The sequence below is a fragment of the Epinephelus moara genome, chromosome 22 (genome assembly GCF_006386435.1).
Source record: "Epinephelus moara isolate mb chromosome 22, YSFRI_EMoa_1.0, whole genome shotgun sequence".
Classification (NCBI taxonomy): Eukaryota; Metazoa; Chordata; class Actinopteri; order Perciformes; family Serranidae; genus Epinephelus; species Epinephelus moara.
In genome coordinates this window covers 15495534-15511714 of record NC_065527.1, presented here as the reverse complement: position 1 = coordinate 15511714, position 16181 = coordinate 15495534, and the positions used below count along the sequence as shown (strand labels likewise).

Genomic DNA, 16181 nt, shown 5'->3' with positions numbered 1-16181 from the left:
TCAGTATGTTATATGAACATTATTCCTTAGTCTCTGTGACATATTAGGAGGATTTTATGACTATTTGCTTTAGATTTCTTACATATAGCTCCTTTAAAGAAATAAAATATTTAACCAAATATGTGAGGCGTTCTAACCTTTTGAGAAAGGTCTTTATTTGATAAATGACATTAGCCTGGTAGTAGCAGAGTGATTTGCTTAGTTTCAAAACAAATTTTGTCTTGTTTCTTATAAATTCACCTGAAATAATTAGATTATGAAACACCCACCGCTTGGCAACAATAAAATATGACTTTATAACATTTGTATTTTTTCTCATTGACAAAAAACAGCAGCTGAGGTCTGCTTGATTGATCTATGTCAGTAGAAATGGATCTCAATGGCAAAGAATTTCATAGTGGGGGTAAAAAAAAAGAAGTCTGAAAATGGCCATCGAGTCCAGAAACTGTGGCATTGTTATTCTACATAGAGGTTGCAGGGAGCAGTTCGTGTCCTGCATCCCAAGTGTTTTAGGTTTCGGCTGCTAAAATGGTAGGTATTCTATTTCTTGGCAAAGCACAGTAACTTCCTCACTGGTTGCCTGGCAACCTCAGTGTAACGACAAGACTTACTGTGCCTGGCCAAAAAAATAGTCTGGCACATAACCCCCCATAAAGCCACATTGTGTCGTTTTTACACTTTGGTTTTTCACAGATGAGATATAAAATTTTGATTGGTGGGCTGTAACGAAGCTAATATCATAGAGACATGAGTGTGGTGTCGGTTTTCTCATCTGTCGCTCTGCTAGAGAGCTAGTAAGCGCACTATATTGCTGTTTCTCTTGTAGTTAAACACTCAAAAACTTATTTTAACTGCTTCATCAGGACTGTGTGGGATTTATTGACAGTAATAATACAACCCACCAGCTGTCATTAGTCTGATTAAAATGTTGCTTAACTCTGATTAATGCACAAAAGTTACCTTTTTCTAAAGGGTCCCACTCACTGTGAGATAAGCAGGATTTTCCCGGAAAACAATATATAAACTTATACAGAAGTAATCCCTCTTAATCAACACTTATGACCCACTGAAGTGTGTGCTGGCGTATTTTTCTGCAGAGACTCAGCCCTCTGTCTGTATTTTCTTATTTTCTGTGCTCGAAACATTTGTAGGTGTGCACCCCAACAGCGCTCAGGGGAGGTCGGAGCTGTATAAATAGGTGATGACCAGGGGAGAAGAGGAATACTTTCAGAGAGCTCCTAACTTAGCCTGAAAATTTCTAACATGGAGACCTAGCGCATGAGTCATTGAGGGAAGTTCTCAGAGCAACTCTGAGCAAGGAAATAACAAAACTTTCACCTGAGTGTGGAGGTGTGGTGGAGCCAATTGCTAGGTATGACACATTCTTTTAAAAATGTGATTGGTTGCCCGTTTGAGCCTGCAAGGTTTGGACACACAGTGGCAATGGAATGAACTGCATCACAATATGAGACTGAAAGTGTTGTCATTGTTAGTGTGATCACTCAGCTGATGGAGGGTTGAGACAGACCCAAGTCATCTCTGCAACACTGATGTGTTTTTCTACTTGCCAAATATGTTAGTGTTACGATCACTTCATGTCTGGTATTATAACATTATTACATTTGGTTAGAGATATGAGCACAACTCTAAAGAGATCGACCACAAACATTATCCCTGCACGATCCAATTTATAGCCTTTCACTTACTCACTGTCATCCAGCATTTGGAGAATTGTTCTTCTACTTGTTTGTCTTTCTCCCATTTTGTCCTCTGCTTAAAAAGCTCTTAAACCTCTTAAAAGTCCCCCTCCCTACAGCTAACAATCTTTCACCTTAGGAGCTCTCTTTTATCTTAACTTTAAGTTGAAATTCTTAATGAAATGTAATCATTCTAAGAATTTTCCGAGAATTTTGTCACTTGTACTTCGACGTTTTGTGAATACGATCCCAGGTGTCAGACTGAAAGCAGCAGGCATCCAAGAGACATTGCACAAACACCAAACAAGATTCAGTCTGGTGTCAGCTTTTACTTTCACTTTCATTTTCACTGGTGAGCGTGTGTATGAGCAGTAATCGACAATCCTGCATAGTATACTTTTAAAGCAAGAGCACAGAGAAAACAAAGGAAAGCATAAATCTCAAATATAAATTTATTACTTCAACTCTGTCAGGAAAAAAACCCGTCCATCTCACCACTCATAGTGAGAAGCTGATTCCGACAATAAGTTTTTCGGGCCTTTAAAACTGACCACAGCTGCAGTTCCTTTAGTCTACAGGGGGTACTTAATGCTCAGAAGATTTTGGCAGGATTATCACTTTAATTGTAAATATGAGGACATCGACATTTTTTGCAGTGTGTTCACTACAACCTGGCCAAGTAAGCAGAGAAAAATACCAGCTCATGCAATGTAATCCCCTGCCTCCCCAAAGGAATCACTGTATAGAGAGATGGATGGAGAGTGAGGGGGGGGGGGAGAAAAGAACAATAATGGTCTCTACAGTTCAGTATCTGCTCATTAATCATTTATAGGCAGCCAAGTGGCAGCAGCAGTGAGATTTCAGGTTACGGTATCAAATCTCAATTTATAAATAGAATAGTTATGTAGCTAGGCGGCAGAATACCATCATATACAACCCCCAACTCGTACCCTCCCCCGAGTATTTACAGATTTCTCTGCGTTGATGGTTTAGCTGGCATGCAGTGATACTAGGTAACCATGTGAGTAAGCCCAAAAAGTGGTCTTAAAGGCACTCGGCAACTCACACCAAAACAGTCTAGATTCATTAATAGCACAACAGGTAAGAGGGAAAATATGTATTTTTGATTTGGGCGTGCACTGTCCCTTTAATACTGGTGAACAGTCAACAGCTTTTGTATTTCTCAAGTGTCACTCACATTTGCTGTTGGTTATTTGCAAATGACATTATATTATACCTCCTTCTGAACATGCTCACCCATAAACATGCTCCAGCACCTGACTTCTCAAGCTGCAGCTTAAGTGGGCGTCACATCCTCTCCTCTCATTTCACAACCAAACCTGTCAATATCCGTCGTACACTCCACCACACCTGGATCGATAAGAAAATGCTTTCCCCGATCCCGTTTGTGATAGCGATGCTTCACTGCCACTCAGCGCCACCGCTCAAGGACAGCGTGTCAACAGATGCCCGTATGAAGAATGGCAGAGTCCGACAAGCCCGTCTCATGGCAGATGTGATGAGAGGGGGGGTGCCCCATCTCTCCTGCTTCTCACTTCCAGAGACACGACGGGGACAAGTGGCACCTTGTACTGATTAATGGTCAGCGGAACTGCCACGTCTAACGTGCCAAGCGCAGACGATACTCCTCTACAAACTTCAACCAGTTCAAAACTGACTTTCTGACCCGTTATGAGCCTAAATGCGGCCTGAGATCCTCTGGCAGAGGTCTGATAGTAATGCCAAGGCTAAAAATCAGAGGAGACCAAGCCGTTGGAGTCACAGCTTCACGACTCTGGAACAATTAGTGCTGAGAATTGCTTTCTCTTGAATCATTCTTAATTTATTTTTTAGTGTGTTTTAGTAATTTACACCTTGCCTGTCAGTTATTATTATTACACTGTGCAACAAATAAGCCCTCATGAATTATTTGTTATTGTAAGACAGCGCTCGTGTAATGTAAGATGGGGTGATTTACAGCTTTAATTAACTTATTAGGCAGACATGTACTGTTATGAGTTAATTTCCTACCTTTGACATGAGATATATCAAGTTCAGCTACATCTGTTTTACAAATTTGATTGTGTCATGCAAGTCAAGCACTGAGGTCACCCACAACCTTAAAATAGAGCACGCGAGCTTAGTCCACTCTGCAGCCTGTGTCAGTGATGTAGCTTTAAGTGGTCAGCTTGAGGGAAGAGCCTTAGCATCTTAATCTGAGCTCAAACTGCTTTACACAGCATTAACAAGAGAGATGAGCAACCATCAGCCTATCAATGATTAACTAGAGCCTTAACCCTTCAGCTTGAGCCGTATATCTTGGATTTGGTATTTTTTGGGATGCTTAACAGTTGGTTTCATAGATGACTTTAGAAGAAAAAACATTTTTGGCTGGCTTCAGTGTGTGCGAGATGACAGATTTGAGGTTACCCTGTCCTCACTCTCTATTGCCGTCTCCTAATTCTCACTCTTTGCTATCTTCTCAGCCCTCTCCTCACTTTCTCTTACATGCACATCTTGTTCTTCCGTCTGTAACAGTTGTCTATGGTGTGTGGACTAAACTGAACAAGGGGAACCTTAGAAGAGGAGGCGCTGCGTGTGTGGGTGAGATGTCCGTGCATGGATTGAAATACCTGCGGCCAGTAAATGAAAGCCTCTGCCTTGCACAGCAGCAATTCAGCAGCAGTGTGTGTATGACTGAACGCTCGTGCAGGGCAATCCAGACGTTGAACACTGCGCAGGAAAGCTTGAACGCTTGAACAGCACAGGTTTAGTGCCAATGTGCATGTGCAATCAAGTGCTCAGACAAGGCCATCCCAAACATCAAACCTTGTGCAGTGGCTGTAAATGCATGTTAGCGTGCAGGTGAGAGGATTTGAGTGTGCAAATGATTTGCAATTGCAGGACTGATCCTTATGTCAAATCATTTTAATCACATTAGACCTGTCTTCAGACCCTTCAAGCTCTTCCTTATATTATTCAGTCTGACATTTGTGCAGAATGGTGCTTCGTACTCGACAGTGTCTTTGCCAGTGAAGCCAGATACAGACATGAGGAAGGAAAGAGTCTGGGAAAAGAGACTGGCGACGAAAACCAGGTCTGAGCGACTGACCTGAGATAAGGCTGATGTGATGGGGTCTGTGCAAGGCCAGCAGCATAAACAGAGCATCACTCAGTCCGTGTGTGTTAGTGCGTGTGTACATGGCATTAGCTATAACATGATTGACATGTTGGAGCGCGGGCTGCAGCAGGTCCATAAGCTATTAGAGAGGAGGTGACGGTCACATCATTCACCTGTCTGGAGGCCAGTTAGTGGACATAGCAGGTAATGTGTACTGAGGTACCCTGCCACAGTACTATGCAGTGTCAGAATCCAGCATTTGCACAACTGAAGAGGGCTTTTATTGTTGTTCGGATGTTGAAACTAATCTGTTTGAATATCAGGCTTACTGTTTCTGCCACTATATGTGAATTCTGTCATTTGACTTTTTCCTCAAAGTAACAATACAAAGTGCATCCTCTCTGCCTATTTTTCTCCACTGTATAACCACCTGAAAATAGCAGTCACTGTGTTTTTGTTACCTTAGAATTAGCCATTTATATCTACTTCATCCCATTAGTCCGACATCCCGTTGTTCCGATATGTGAGTGTCACTTTCTTTTTCATTTTAACCTACACCATGATCTTTTCCTAACCCTAACCAAATGGTTTCTGTGCCTAAACCTAACCAGACCTTAACCACAGGGCATCATGATGATTTCGGAACAACGGGACTTCGGAACAATGGGTTTAATATGGTCAGAACAATGGGATGTCGTCGGACCAATGGGTTGTCGGAATAATGGACTGTCGAACCAATGGGCAGTTCCCATCTACTTAGGAAGCAGGTCCTCGTCTATGGAGTTCACCATGTTGCACCGTGTTTCTACAGCAGCCCAGAATGGAAAAACCAAACACTGGCTCCAGATAGGGCCATTGGCATTTTCACCTCAGCCACCCTGGTTAGCAGCCCCGTTGCCATGAGCAGCATTGGAAAAACACAGATTTTTTTTAACACAAAACCACTTTATTCAGTGTTTTACCAGTTTAAATCACTGGGTCTGTTTGTTTTGGAGAGGAGGAGACCTCTGCAGATAATTCGGCTCCTCATAAAACCTCCTAAACATCTGGACATTAAGCTATCAGAGAAAATAGGTGAGCACACATTAGCAGGTGCTGGGCTAGCGGTCTGTCTGCAACAATCTACACAGCATCACAGAAGCACTGATTTGTAACATGATTTTATTTTATTATTATGCTGCAATGCTCACTGTAATGGGGGTCAGAAGGCCCCAGTCACTACTCTTCTCATGTCTACATGTACTCATATCATGTGTTTACCGGCAACACCGCAATCAGCCTCCACTTCCTGTCCTCCAGTTTCTTGTATGAATGCTCAGCACATACAGTACATTTAGATGCACATACAGTATGCTCATGCACGCACACACATGTCTAATGTGTCTCATCTAAAATAGCTCCTAGCCATTTGGAAAGATGAAAAACCAATACTTTGTAAAAATCGATTATGATTTCCACTTTCAGGTGTTCGTTTATGTGTACAAGTGCATGTGTGTGTGTCCAGGGTAATAACTGTTCCGTAACAGGACCCTCTTTCACATACAGCCTACATGTTTCTCATGTTTTGGATTAGAAATTTCACCCATATTGCACAGCCCTATATGTGAGTGAGTCTTTTTGGTTAGACATCAACTACACACAAGTGTCAAAGCCTGAATTGATACATGTGTAGACTTGTTGTACACACTCATACCAGAGTGACTGTGCACTCACTCACACCTGGTCAAGCCTGTGTAGGAAGCTGTAATGTCTCCCTCCTACTGTGGATAGTGTGGACCTGAAGCGGCTTTGTTCTCTGTGTGCTATGGGCACATATTATTTCTCTCCCAGTAGTCAATCCATGCAGCAGTATTTTCTCCGTCACTTTCATATCACGGGGCTGAATTGCAGTGGAGTCAAGCAGACTCAGTTCTCTCCATTTAACCCCCTGTTTTAAAATGGAAGAGATGATGTATGTGTGCATTTTCTTCTTATACTCGTGCAGCCCACACACATACACCAGCTTCACTATGCAGTAGATCAATAATCAGATGCACACGTAGCACTTGATGCCTCATAATTTCATCTTTATTCTTTCCCTTGTTCAGATTCCCTATTTGTCTGTATTCTACTCTTCACTGTCCCCCCACCTCCATGTCTGACTGTTTCATCACCACCAGACCACTCACTCAGTTCCTCAGTCATCTACCTGCAATATTTATGTCTTTCTCCCTCCTCCGTCCCGGTGCTAATGAGTTCTGGATGTGGTCGGTGTGGGGTCCAAAGCTTCTCCCGTACTGCCGCCTCTCCAGCTGGGTGCTCCCACAGTGCACCAAATGCCTCTCTTGAATATTGAATAAACCTCGGGACCACCTCCGTGCTTCCTGATCAACAGCACTACTATTACCTAGCTATTACTCTGCACGGGGTCTCGGGGCTCCGTCAGGATGGATGGGCTTTGAATCTGTTGTGTTGTAGGCGAAGGTAGAGATAATAGGAAGGGGTGGGTTGAGCCTTTGAAGATGTCTCAAAGCACCTCTTGAAAATGTGTTATTCTGGGATGCAATCAAGCTGTGACACTCAGGTAACTTGACTGCAGGTGTAAAATTAATTGTAGCCTCAGATAACCCCTTGAAAATACGGGCCCTATTGTTATTGGCATAATGGGAAATTCATAGAAACTACCTGGTACTGCCTGGTTTTTCTTTTTTTTTGGGATCAGTAATGCTGCAAAACATGTCCATTTTCAAATTTAGTCCTAGAATCCTAGAGTATTTTGTCCAGTTTGAGTGTTGCCTTCAAGTGTTTGCTGCAGCTCACGTAAATTGCATCAGTATCAGAAAGTTCACCTTGAAATTCATATTAGAATTTGTGAGCTAAAAACTTCAGTTATAAAGGGATTTTTAATGTGGAGAACAGTGTTTATTTTTGTATATTTTGTAGGTTGTCAGTGTGTTGTTGAAATATATTGATCGTGCTATTCCACAAAACTTATGGTCTTATTGATATTTGCACCAAGATACTTGATCAAAGAATGACAGCTTGTTTTTAAGTACTTGCTATTGGATAAGTGATGAACATTAGTGGAGCAACATCAATTTTCCTTAACTGGAACCATTTGGAAGAATTATTATCAGATGAATTTGTTTTGCCATTCCTTCCTCTCTGTAGCACACCATTTTTTGTGCGACTATTTTTGTGTGTTTCGAATTGGTGATGCTGTCTTATTACAAATCCACAGTTTCAGATTAGTCCGTGATGTAACGCCTTTGGTATAATAAACATGAAAGGTAGGAGCAAAGCACTGTGAGTGAGCTGATATTTACCTTCCATTCATTTTTTATCTAGCCTCTCCATGATAGCCACTTCATTATTCAAAGGCCAACCACACAATTAGCAGCAGCAGATCCTATTGCGAAGCAGTCCCGCTAGGACCAATCAATGCTATTAGATCCGTCAATGTGATTAGACACACTCTTGCATCTTCCTTATTTCTCATTCAAACTGCTTGTGCTAGGAAAGGTTGTAAGGCTTGTTGGCTTTCATTTATACACCATTGATCCAATCCCATGCCGAATCAGGCAGGTATATTGCAGGAGATATAAACAAAGAGACTTTACGCAGTGGATGTTGGTAATAGGGGCTTTAACAACTATATTTAGCTCTTTGGCTGCAACAATTTTCTGTGGCTGTGCTATAACGTGGTCTGAAAGACAAACCACCTTCATCCCATGCACTGACTCATAACACCTAACTCCTGCGAAGAGCACAAATAACCAACTAAGTGAGAAGCAGTCTCAGATTCTATCAAATGGAACACCAGTTTATCATTTTAGCCACATAGCGGCATGACTTCAGTGTCAGCCAGCTGATTGGTCCACCACTTTGCTCCAGACTGAAATATCTCAGCAACTACTGGATGGATTATAGTGACATTTTGTAAAGGCATTCATGATTCCAAGATGATGAATCCTAGTGACTTTGATGATCCTCTGACCTTTCCTGTAGCACCACCATGAGGATACTGCTTTTGGTTTTGAGGAAAGTGTCTCAATGACTTTTGGATTGGTTGCGTGGATGTATAAAGGATACAGCCTTGGAGGTGTGGCCCCATTTGATCCTGTGAAAGTTGCTCAGTGGCATATGAAGCCAAAAAATTTCGGCATCACGGGGCTCAAAAAGCAAGCACACCAGAGACTTACGCCAACCGAGAGGCTAACGTACAGGTCAGCCCTCCACTAACTTGAATAGGGATAAAATTATTTAATCGTGCGGCTCCTCTAGTCTTTCGAAATGTTGTGACAGTGAAGCAAGTCATTTGGCAGATTGTGATGTTCAAAAATCAATGTCCACTAATTAACAGATGTTGCTTTCATAATGTAAGTCTATGGGAAAAAGTGTTTTCAGGTCTCATGTCATCATGGGACGGACCCAGAAGTTGTAATTCCACTGTTTGACCACTATGCTAAATTCGCTCTAAAGCCTAGCCCTGTTCCTGGGGGCTTGATTGGTTGCCATAAAATTCGGCAGTGACATTGATGTTCTCTTCAGGATAGATTGTGATTCCCTGACTTTACATCAAGCGCCATCATCAGGACAAAAATGGGATTCAGTTTATCACCAAATACGTGCAAAACTAATTACTCTCATTCAGCCTCAGCTGTGTGGTCACTGCTAGTTTGCAAATGACAGTAAGCTTACATGCTAAACTAAGATGATGAACATGCAAAACTTTATACCTGGTAACGTATTGGTTAGTACCGCTTAGTATTGCCATTGCAAGCATGTTAGCATTTAGCTCTAAGCACTGCTGTGCCTTAGTATAGAGCACACAACGCATGCATAATTTCAGACTTGAAAAACTTTATATATTTATTTGCCAATGCTAAAGCAAAAACAAGAAAAGCCTCTCTAAGTACAGGCTGGAAACCGTATTGACCACAGATATTGGGCACTGAACCAACAAGATAACTAAGAAAGCCTGCTGTTGGCATCAAGACACAGCATCCAGGACAACATGGGGTATATGGTGAGCTTCAAAGGTGAGGTAAATGATGAGGCTCCTAGTCAAATCAAACCATTGCTCATATATGCCAGTCGTTGGGATGCCAGCCAGCTGGCGTAAAGTCAGCTCAGAACTGCTCCAGAATCAGCTCCCTGGACAGCGGTTGTGATTTAAAGCCCTACAAACATCAGTGATTGACTTAAGAAGTTGAAAATGTATTCCATTCAATCAGCTTAATGTCACGTGATCTGATACACGAACCCTTATTCACTTGAGTATAGCTGGTGAATCAGCATTAAACATCTCACCTTGCTCTCTGACTCTGTCTCGCTGTACCTGTTATTTTCTATTCTTGGCCCCTCTCTCATTTTTCCTCCTTGCATAAACATAAAACTAGTTTGATTGTGACTTGAATAAGCCCAAACGGAGAGACAGCAAAGCTTTTGTACTCACTTCAAATAGAATGTGATAAGCAACTGTGTGTGTGTACAGAATGTCTGAATAGATCACCAGTGCGATGCTATCAGAGATTCACCTCAAGTCTTCACAAAAACGTTGTGTCTCAGTGGGACCAGACTGATCCTCAGTCATTTTACCCAGAGCCTCGGTGACCTTGTGGTGAGATGAGAGCGAGGCGCTGCCCTGAGCCCATTGCCACAGTTTTAATTACTGCTGGCAAAGGAAGGCCGCTGTAGTTTGTGTGTATCAGAGAGCTCTGGTTCGAGAGTGTGTGAATACATGTGCCTTAACCTGTGCGTGATCTGTGTGTACATGCACACTGCATGTGTAAATCTCACACTGGTGTAGAGCTCTCCACCAAAGACCATCCAATTTGGGCCAGCCCTCTTTAAAACCCTCTTACATAAGCCACTACTCTCAGATGTGTGATATCATGGAACTATTTTTGGCTTTTCCTCTGAAAAAGGCTGTACAGAGTTAGATAAAGACTAGCTTATTCTTTAAATAATACATCGGAGCTCCCTCTCATATTCAATGTCTTAATGCACTGTCCTCACAAAATTGTGCCAAAGCTGACCTGTAGGTTTTCACTTTTGATGTCTGAAAAGAAAATCATGTGTTTTCTTGTCGTTAACTTCAGCTGTTCCCATCAGCTGACCTGGATTCAGTGGCCAAAACAAGACGTATCTTTGTCACTGTCCTAGATTTTGCTCTGACATCAAACAGATGGCAAGATTTGTCTAATGTCATGATTGGACTATTTTCTGCTTTCCATGGTCCATTTCGTATCACACCAAAGGACCCATCTATCTTGAGTCAAGTTAGGTTGGTTAGTAAAATACAATATTTGATCCATGTATGTCAAGGCCTTCACTCGCACACATATGATGGCCTTGCATTCAGTGAACCTGAAAGGCTTGGCTGAAAGAGTTTTACCTGCAAGAGTGAGGAAATGAAAAATTGATTATTTACTGTAAAGTGCCTTGATGGTTTTTATTGGATTTTTCAGTATGTGAGCATAATTGGCTGAGACAGTATGTTTTCTCTGTGATGCTCCAGGTGGTCTCAAGTGGCAAAAACATGAATATTTAGGTCTCAGCCTTGCTCTGCTACATATTTGTGTTACTGACACATCCTGCTTTAACAATGTTTGGTAATTTAAGCTGAGGTGATCATTCATTGTTGATTGTATGTTGCTTTTTTTAAGATTTATCACTGACAATTTTTGCATTTGCAAATTTCCTAAATCAAGATTCATGTTATTTTCCCTCCAGAAGAAAACCAAAGTGAATAACCCTCACTCCAATAAAGATTTAGATCCAGCATGTGTGTTGATCGATCAATATTTCCTTCTGTAGTGCATCTTGGATTCTCAGTTCAGTGTTCAGTGTATCAAATAAAACAAGTAAAATTGTGCCAAAAGCAAAAACAACTCCTACAAAACAGCCAGGCAAACCTAAAACACCTAAGGGGGGGAAAGGATAAGGTTGTGGATCTTCCTCTGACCGCAACGTCTCCTCACAGTGCAGTTGTGAGAGGACTGGTGCAATCAATTTGGTTTTAGGAGATCACTAGCTCTTATTAGAGAACCATAGCAGCATCTCCCAGTGTGGGTGTAGCAAACAGCCTTAGCTAAACGGAGATTAAGGCAACGCTGGAAAGACCCCTTGAAGCCCTCTAAGACTGGTGGGTGATTTTGGATTTAGCAGTGGTAGCAAGATAAAGGCCTTTCTTCCTGCTTAATTGATGGCTGTAATCCATGTGTTGTTTTAAAAGCCTGTCTCGTTGATGTGTGAACACAAACCCCTGTGGGTCTGTGCAGAAGTGGTGATTTAGAGGGCCAAACTGGGGGTTTCCCACTGGTTTGGTTAAGACTTGTAGATTTGGGATGGACTGAAATGGCTCAGTTGATGACAGAGAGGGTGTTGAGGGTGTAAAAAAAGGCTGGCCTAGAACTTGTCTCTTTTTTTTATTTGCTAATACATAGGGGATAATACCCTTTGAGGTGTCCGTTATCAGGAATTAATCCATTAATTCCTGATTATGGATGCCTCAAAGGGCATTATCCTGCTCATACCATGGTCACTTGCCAAAGAAAAGACCATTCATTTATATTTTCATGGGTTTTGCAATCAAAATCTAAAGCTTTTACAAGCCACAGCTCCCTGAGTTAACACCTAAAGGGTTTGACCTCTGAGGCTGAAAAATGAAGCCAATGCGAAGGTGCCAACAACTGCAGTTCCTCTAACGGCCACTTGAGGCTGGCTCCAAATATGGTCACTTCATGCTTCCAAAAACTGAAACAGCAATAGCCAAAATGCCACACTTATTTGCTTCAAAATGGCAGTCTACAAACCAATGGGTGATGTCACTGTGTTTATGTCCGTTATTTCATAGAGTCTATGGGTGTGACTAATACCTGGAACAATCATCACCCCTAGATACAAGATAGAACTCTGGCTCAGCTAAAAGCCAGAAACCTTATGCTAGCAAGATTTAAAGTCAATGGCATTGCATGCAGTTGACAGAATATATAAATTAAAATTATGTTTAACAACAAGATTAGGTAGCTATCCAGCCATGTCATTGTCGCCAATCGATATCAAGATCTTCACAAACAAAGGCAATTGAGTATTCACCCATACATCATATAAAGAAACAGTATACAAAGGACAACATTCTCTCATAGAAATACTTATGCCCTTCATGCTGATTCTTTGATAATATTTTAAGTTATCTGTATTTAAATACAGTCAAATAAAGTTCAACTGTACTATCACAGCTGGCATGCTATCTTACACCATGTAATATATTTCTGGGACTGTCAGTCCTGCTATCTAAAAATGATGTTTGACTTTTGAATGCCCTCTGATTCTTTAGATAAGTTCTCACATTTCTGTCATTCTAAGTCAGTTACTCTCTTTCAACCACGCTACACACTTTCAGCGGTAATCAGATTTCACCGAGTGTACAATTAAACCGGCAGTACTGTGATTAATGAGTAGCGACGAAGTCTAGGAGTGGATAGAAGCTTAATGAAAAGATCACAGTCATCCCTAAAGTTAGGAGGTGCTTGAACCCCTCGAGGCCTTAGCACACTTTTAGGAAATCTACTGGTGTACCTCTTGGTCTCAGTCAGAATTATAATATCCTTGCGTTGATCGCTATCATGAATCACAAGTTCTGCTTAATCTCTACAAAGTATGTAATTAACCCTGCACTGATTCATATCGCTCATTATATTACGACAGATAGGACGTTGAAAATAGAGCACAGTGCCTTATTATCTCAGCTCAGCTGCTGGTGCCTAAATATTAAGTACCTTTCATACCGCCGCACTGAAAGTTATGCATGTTAACAAATGTCTCTTTGATGTTTGGTAAAGATGTCTGCAGTATCACAGACATGTCTGTACCTTTTTTTACATGCTCCTTAAATGTACATCATGTCAAATGACTGAAATGTTGTTTTATAGCACATTTAGTTACAATACTACAAAAATAATACTATGATGCTGCTACAGTTATTTATGAAGCCATTTAAACTCAGTATAAAAAGTGTAAGTTAAACAAAATGGCAGATCTTTGTCTATTCTGGCCTGTGCTGGTTGTCACAGTGCACAGACTTGCAAATTCTAATCTTAATGCAAAAATTAATTACAGCCATTTTTGCCTCTGGAGGAAATTAGTGACCTATTGTTGAAAATGTGCCACAAAGTGGAGGAGAGAGAGCAAAACTTGATAAGCGTGGCATTGACAATTGAAGGTGGAATGGGTGAAAATGAGGACAGTTGTGGCTGTCAGTGGCGATTGTATCTCTGTGTGTCTGCGCAAGGGAAAAACACTCAACGTCCAAATTTGTACCAGTTGTAGACATTATCATCGTGTTTCATGAGCGTGCTTGCAGTGTTTTAATTGCTTAATAAATCTTCACTAGACCGGTATCAAGTTAAGTTACACTCTCCAACTTTTCCAACTATATTGAATTCAGTGAGGGTTTATGCTCGCTGCATCATATTTAGTTCATTAGCGTGTTAATGCTCCGGAAAAATACTTAAAAAGTTTGCCTTTCAAAGTTTGGTGCACCCTCCCTTTTTGAACATGAATTGATGTGCTTGAAACTTGCTTAGGTTGCAGCTGTTGAACTGAAAAATAGGTGTGTATAAAAAGGCAATTAGTGTTTGAGGTTCACTGCATTTATTCTTAGGTGCCTGTGTGTATGAGGAACCTGTTTCAAACTGCAATGTGAAGAACGGAAATGCTTTTAACTTACCAACCCAGGGATGAATCATCTTGCTAAGCTGCTTTTCTCTCGCCATCAAAAACATACGCAAACACAGACAGGTACTCACACACTTATACATACAGGCAGAGTATGAAGCCAGCTTGAAAGGTCATGAATACAGGGGTCATCAATTCCAACCAATATGGACAAATCTATTTACAGTTACACTTTGAAGAGATATTTCACTGACATTTGAAGTAATTTGAAAGACTTGATTTGCTCCCATCCATCCACTATGAATGAGTGTGTGTTCGTCACGGCCTCGCTGCCATGGTTTAATCCCCGAAATGGCAGGAGGCCACTGACCAAAGCAAAGGCAGACCTGAGATCTGTCAGCTGGTACTTAAGGTTCAGCGACACAGTTCTTAACAGTGCCACTGTACCAACAGTTCAACTGACACCGGCATAATCTGACAGTTTGTTGCCAGGATTATCTAAGACTGCACAATTTAACTCAAAGCTCACTGTATTTTTCCCTCTTTTGTCATTCCAGCTGTCCTTTGCAGCAACAACTCCAGTTCTGGCAGACAAGAAAAAGTACCCCAACTTCTTCCGCACCGTCCCATCAGACAACGCTGTGAACCCAGCAGTAGTGAAGTTCCTCAACTACTACAACTGGAGCCGTGTGGGGACCCTCACACAGGATGTGCAGAGGTTCTCAGAGGTCAGTGTTCCTTGTTCATTCTTTCAAGAGGCTTCATTTCGATAAATACACTTTTGCAAAAGTTGCCAGGGAAACAGAGAACACACACAGTAAATGAGAGCCACTTTGGATGTATTCTGAAGTATAGCAGGTACTGTGATTGCTCTCCATTAAAAGGCACTGCCAATTGTACACAAAGAAATCAAGGGAACCTGTACTTTATCAGTGGAACAATCATTTTTTAAGCTGTTTCTCTGATTGGTATGCAAGATTTCTGCACTTTCGCACACCTTTTCTCTTAGCTGGTACCTGTTGTGGTGTGTGTGTGCTGTGCCACGATTATTTGACTCATTACACCTACAAGGTTTCAAAGTCAGTGTGGATGGTTACAAAAGAAATCCATAAAGATAATTCTTTGTTCAAAGGAGTAATATAAATGTATGACTATTACTCAGCAATTCTTTGTTTGACCAAAATGTAATATTTGCATGCATTCAGTCAGTATTATGTGGTCAAACAGAAATATCAGTTACAGCAGAGACAACGATGATAATTGCACAACATTAATAATTGAACTAAATTCTGATTTCAAAATTCAAAAGTGAATTGTGGATTTGGTACATTTGTTTCCCTCTAGTGCATAGTACTGATAGCCTAAATTGCACAAGGGTAAGATTGCAGGGTATTGCTTTCTCTGTCTTTATTATGCATAAGCACTGTAGTTATAAACTTTTGAAAGTCAAGAATTTAGATGATATATATATATAAATATATGTGTATCATCAGTGAACATTTATTTACATATTTAAAACAACACTCGTGTTTACAGGTGTTTTTGTGTTGTACAGTAGTTTTTAAAGTCTGTGTAGTTTTATTAAATCCAGTTTTGCCATCCTTTTACCTCTGAGCTTCATGGGAGAGATGTTTCCATCTCCTGAAGGTGAAGGTTAACACTCACTATTATAAAACGCTGAATATTTTGTCCGTCAAGAA

At 41.1% G+C, this 16181-nt stretch overlaps 1 protein-coding gene across 2 annotated transcripts in view; it reads left to right on the top strand.

Moving 5' to 3' along the window:
• Positions 1-16181, top strand: part of gabbr2 (gamma-aminobutyric acid (GABA) B receptor, 2) — a 227339-nt gene that overhangs the window by 96579 nt on the left and 114579 nt on the right. For both annotated transcript variants that reach the window (XM_050035369.1, XM_050035367.1), the window contains exon 3: positions 15039-15209. In XM_050035369.1, the coding sequence (XP_049891326.1) occupies positions 15039-15209 (171 nt within the window). The remainder of the gene's footprint in view (positions 1-15038; positions 15210-16181) is intronic.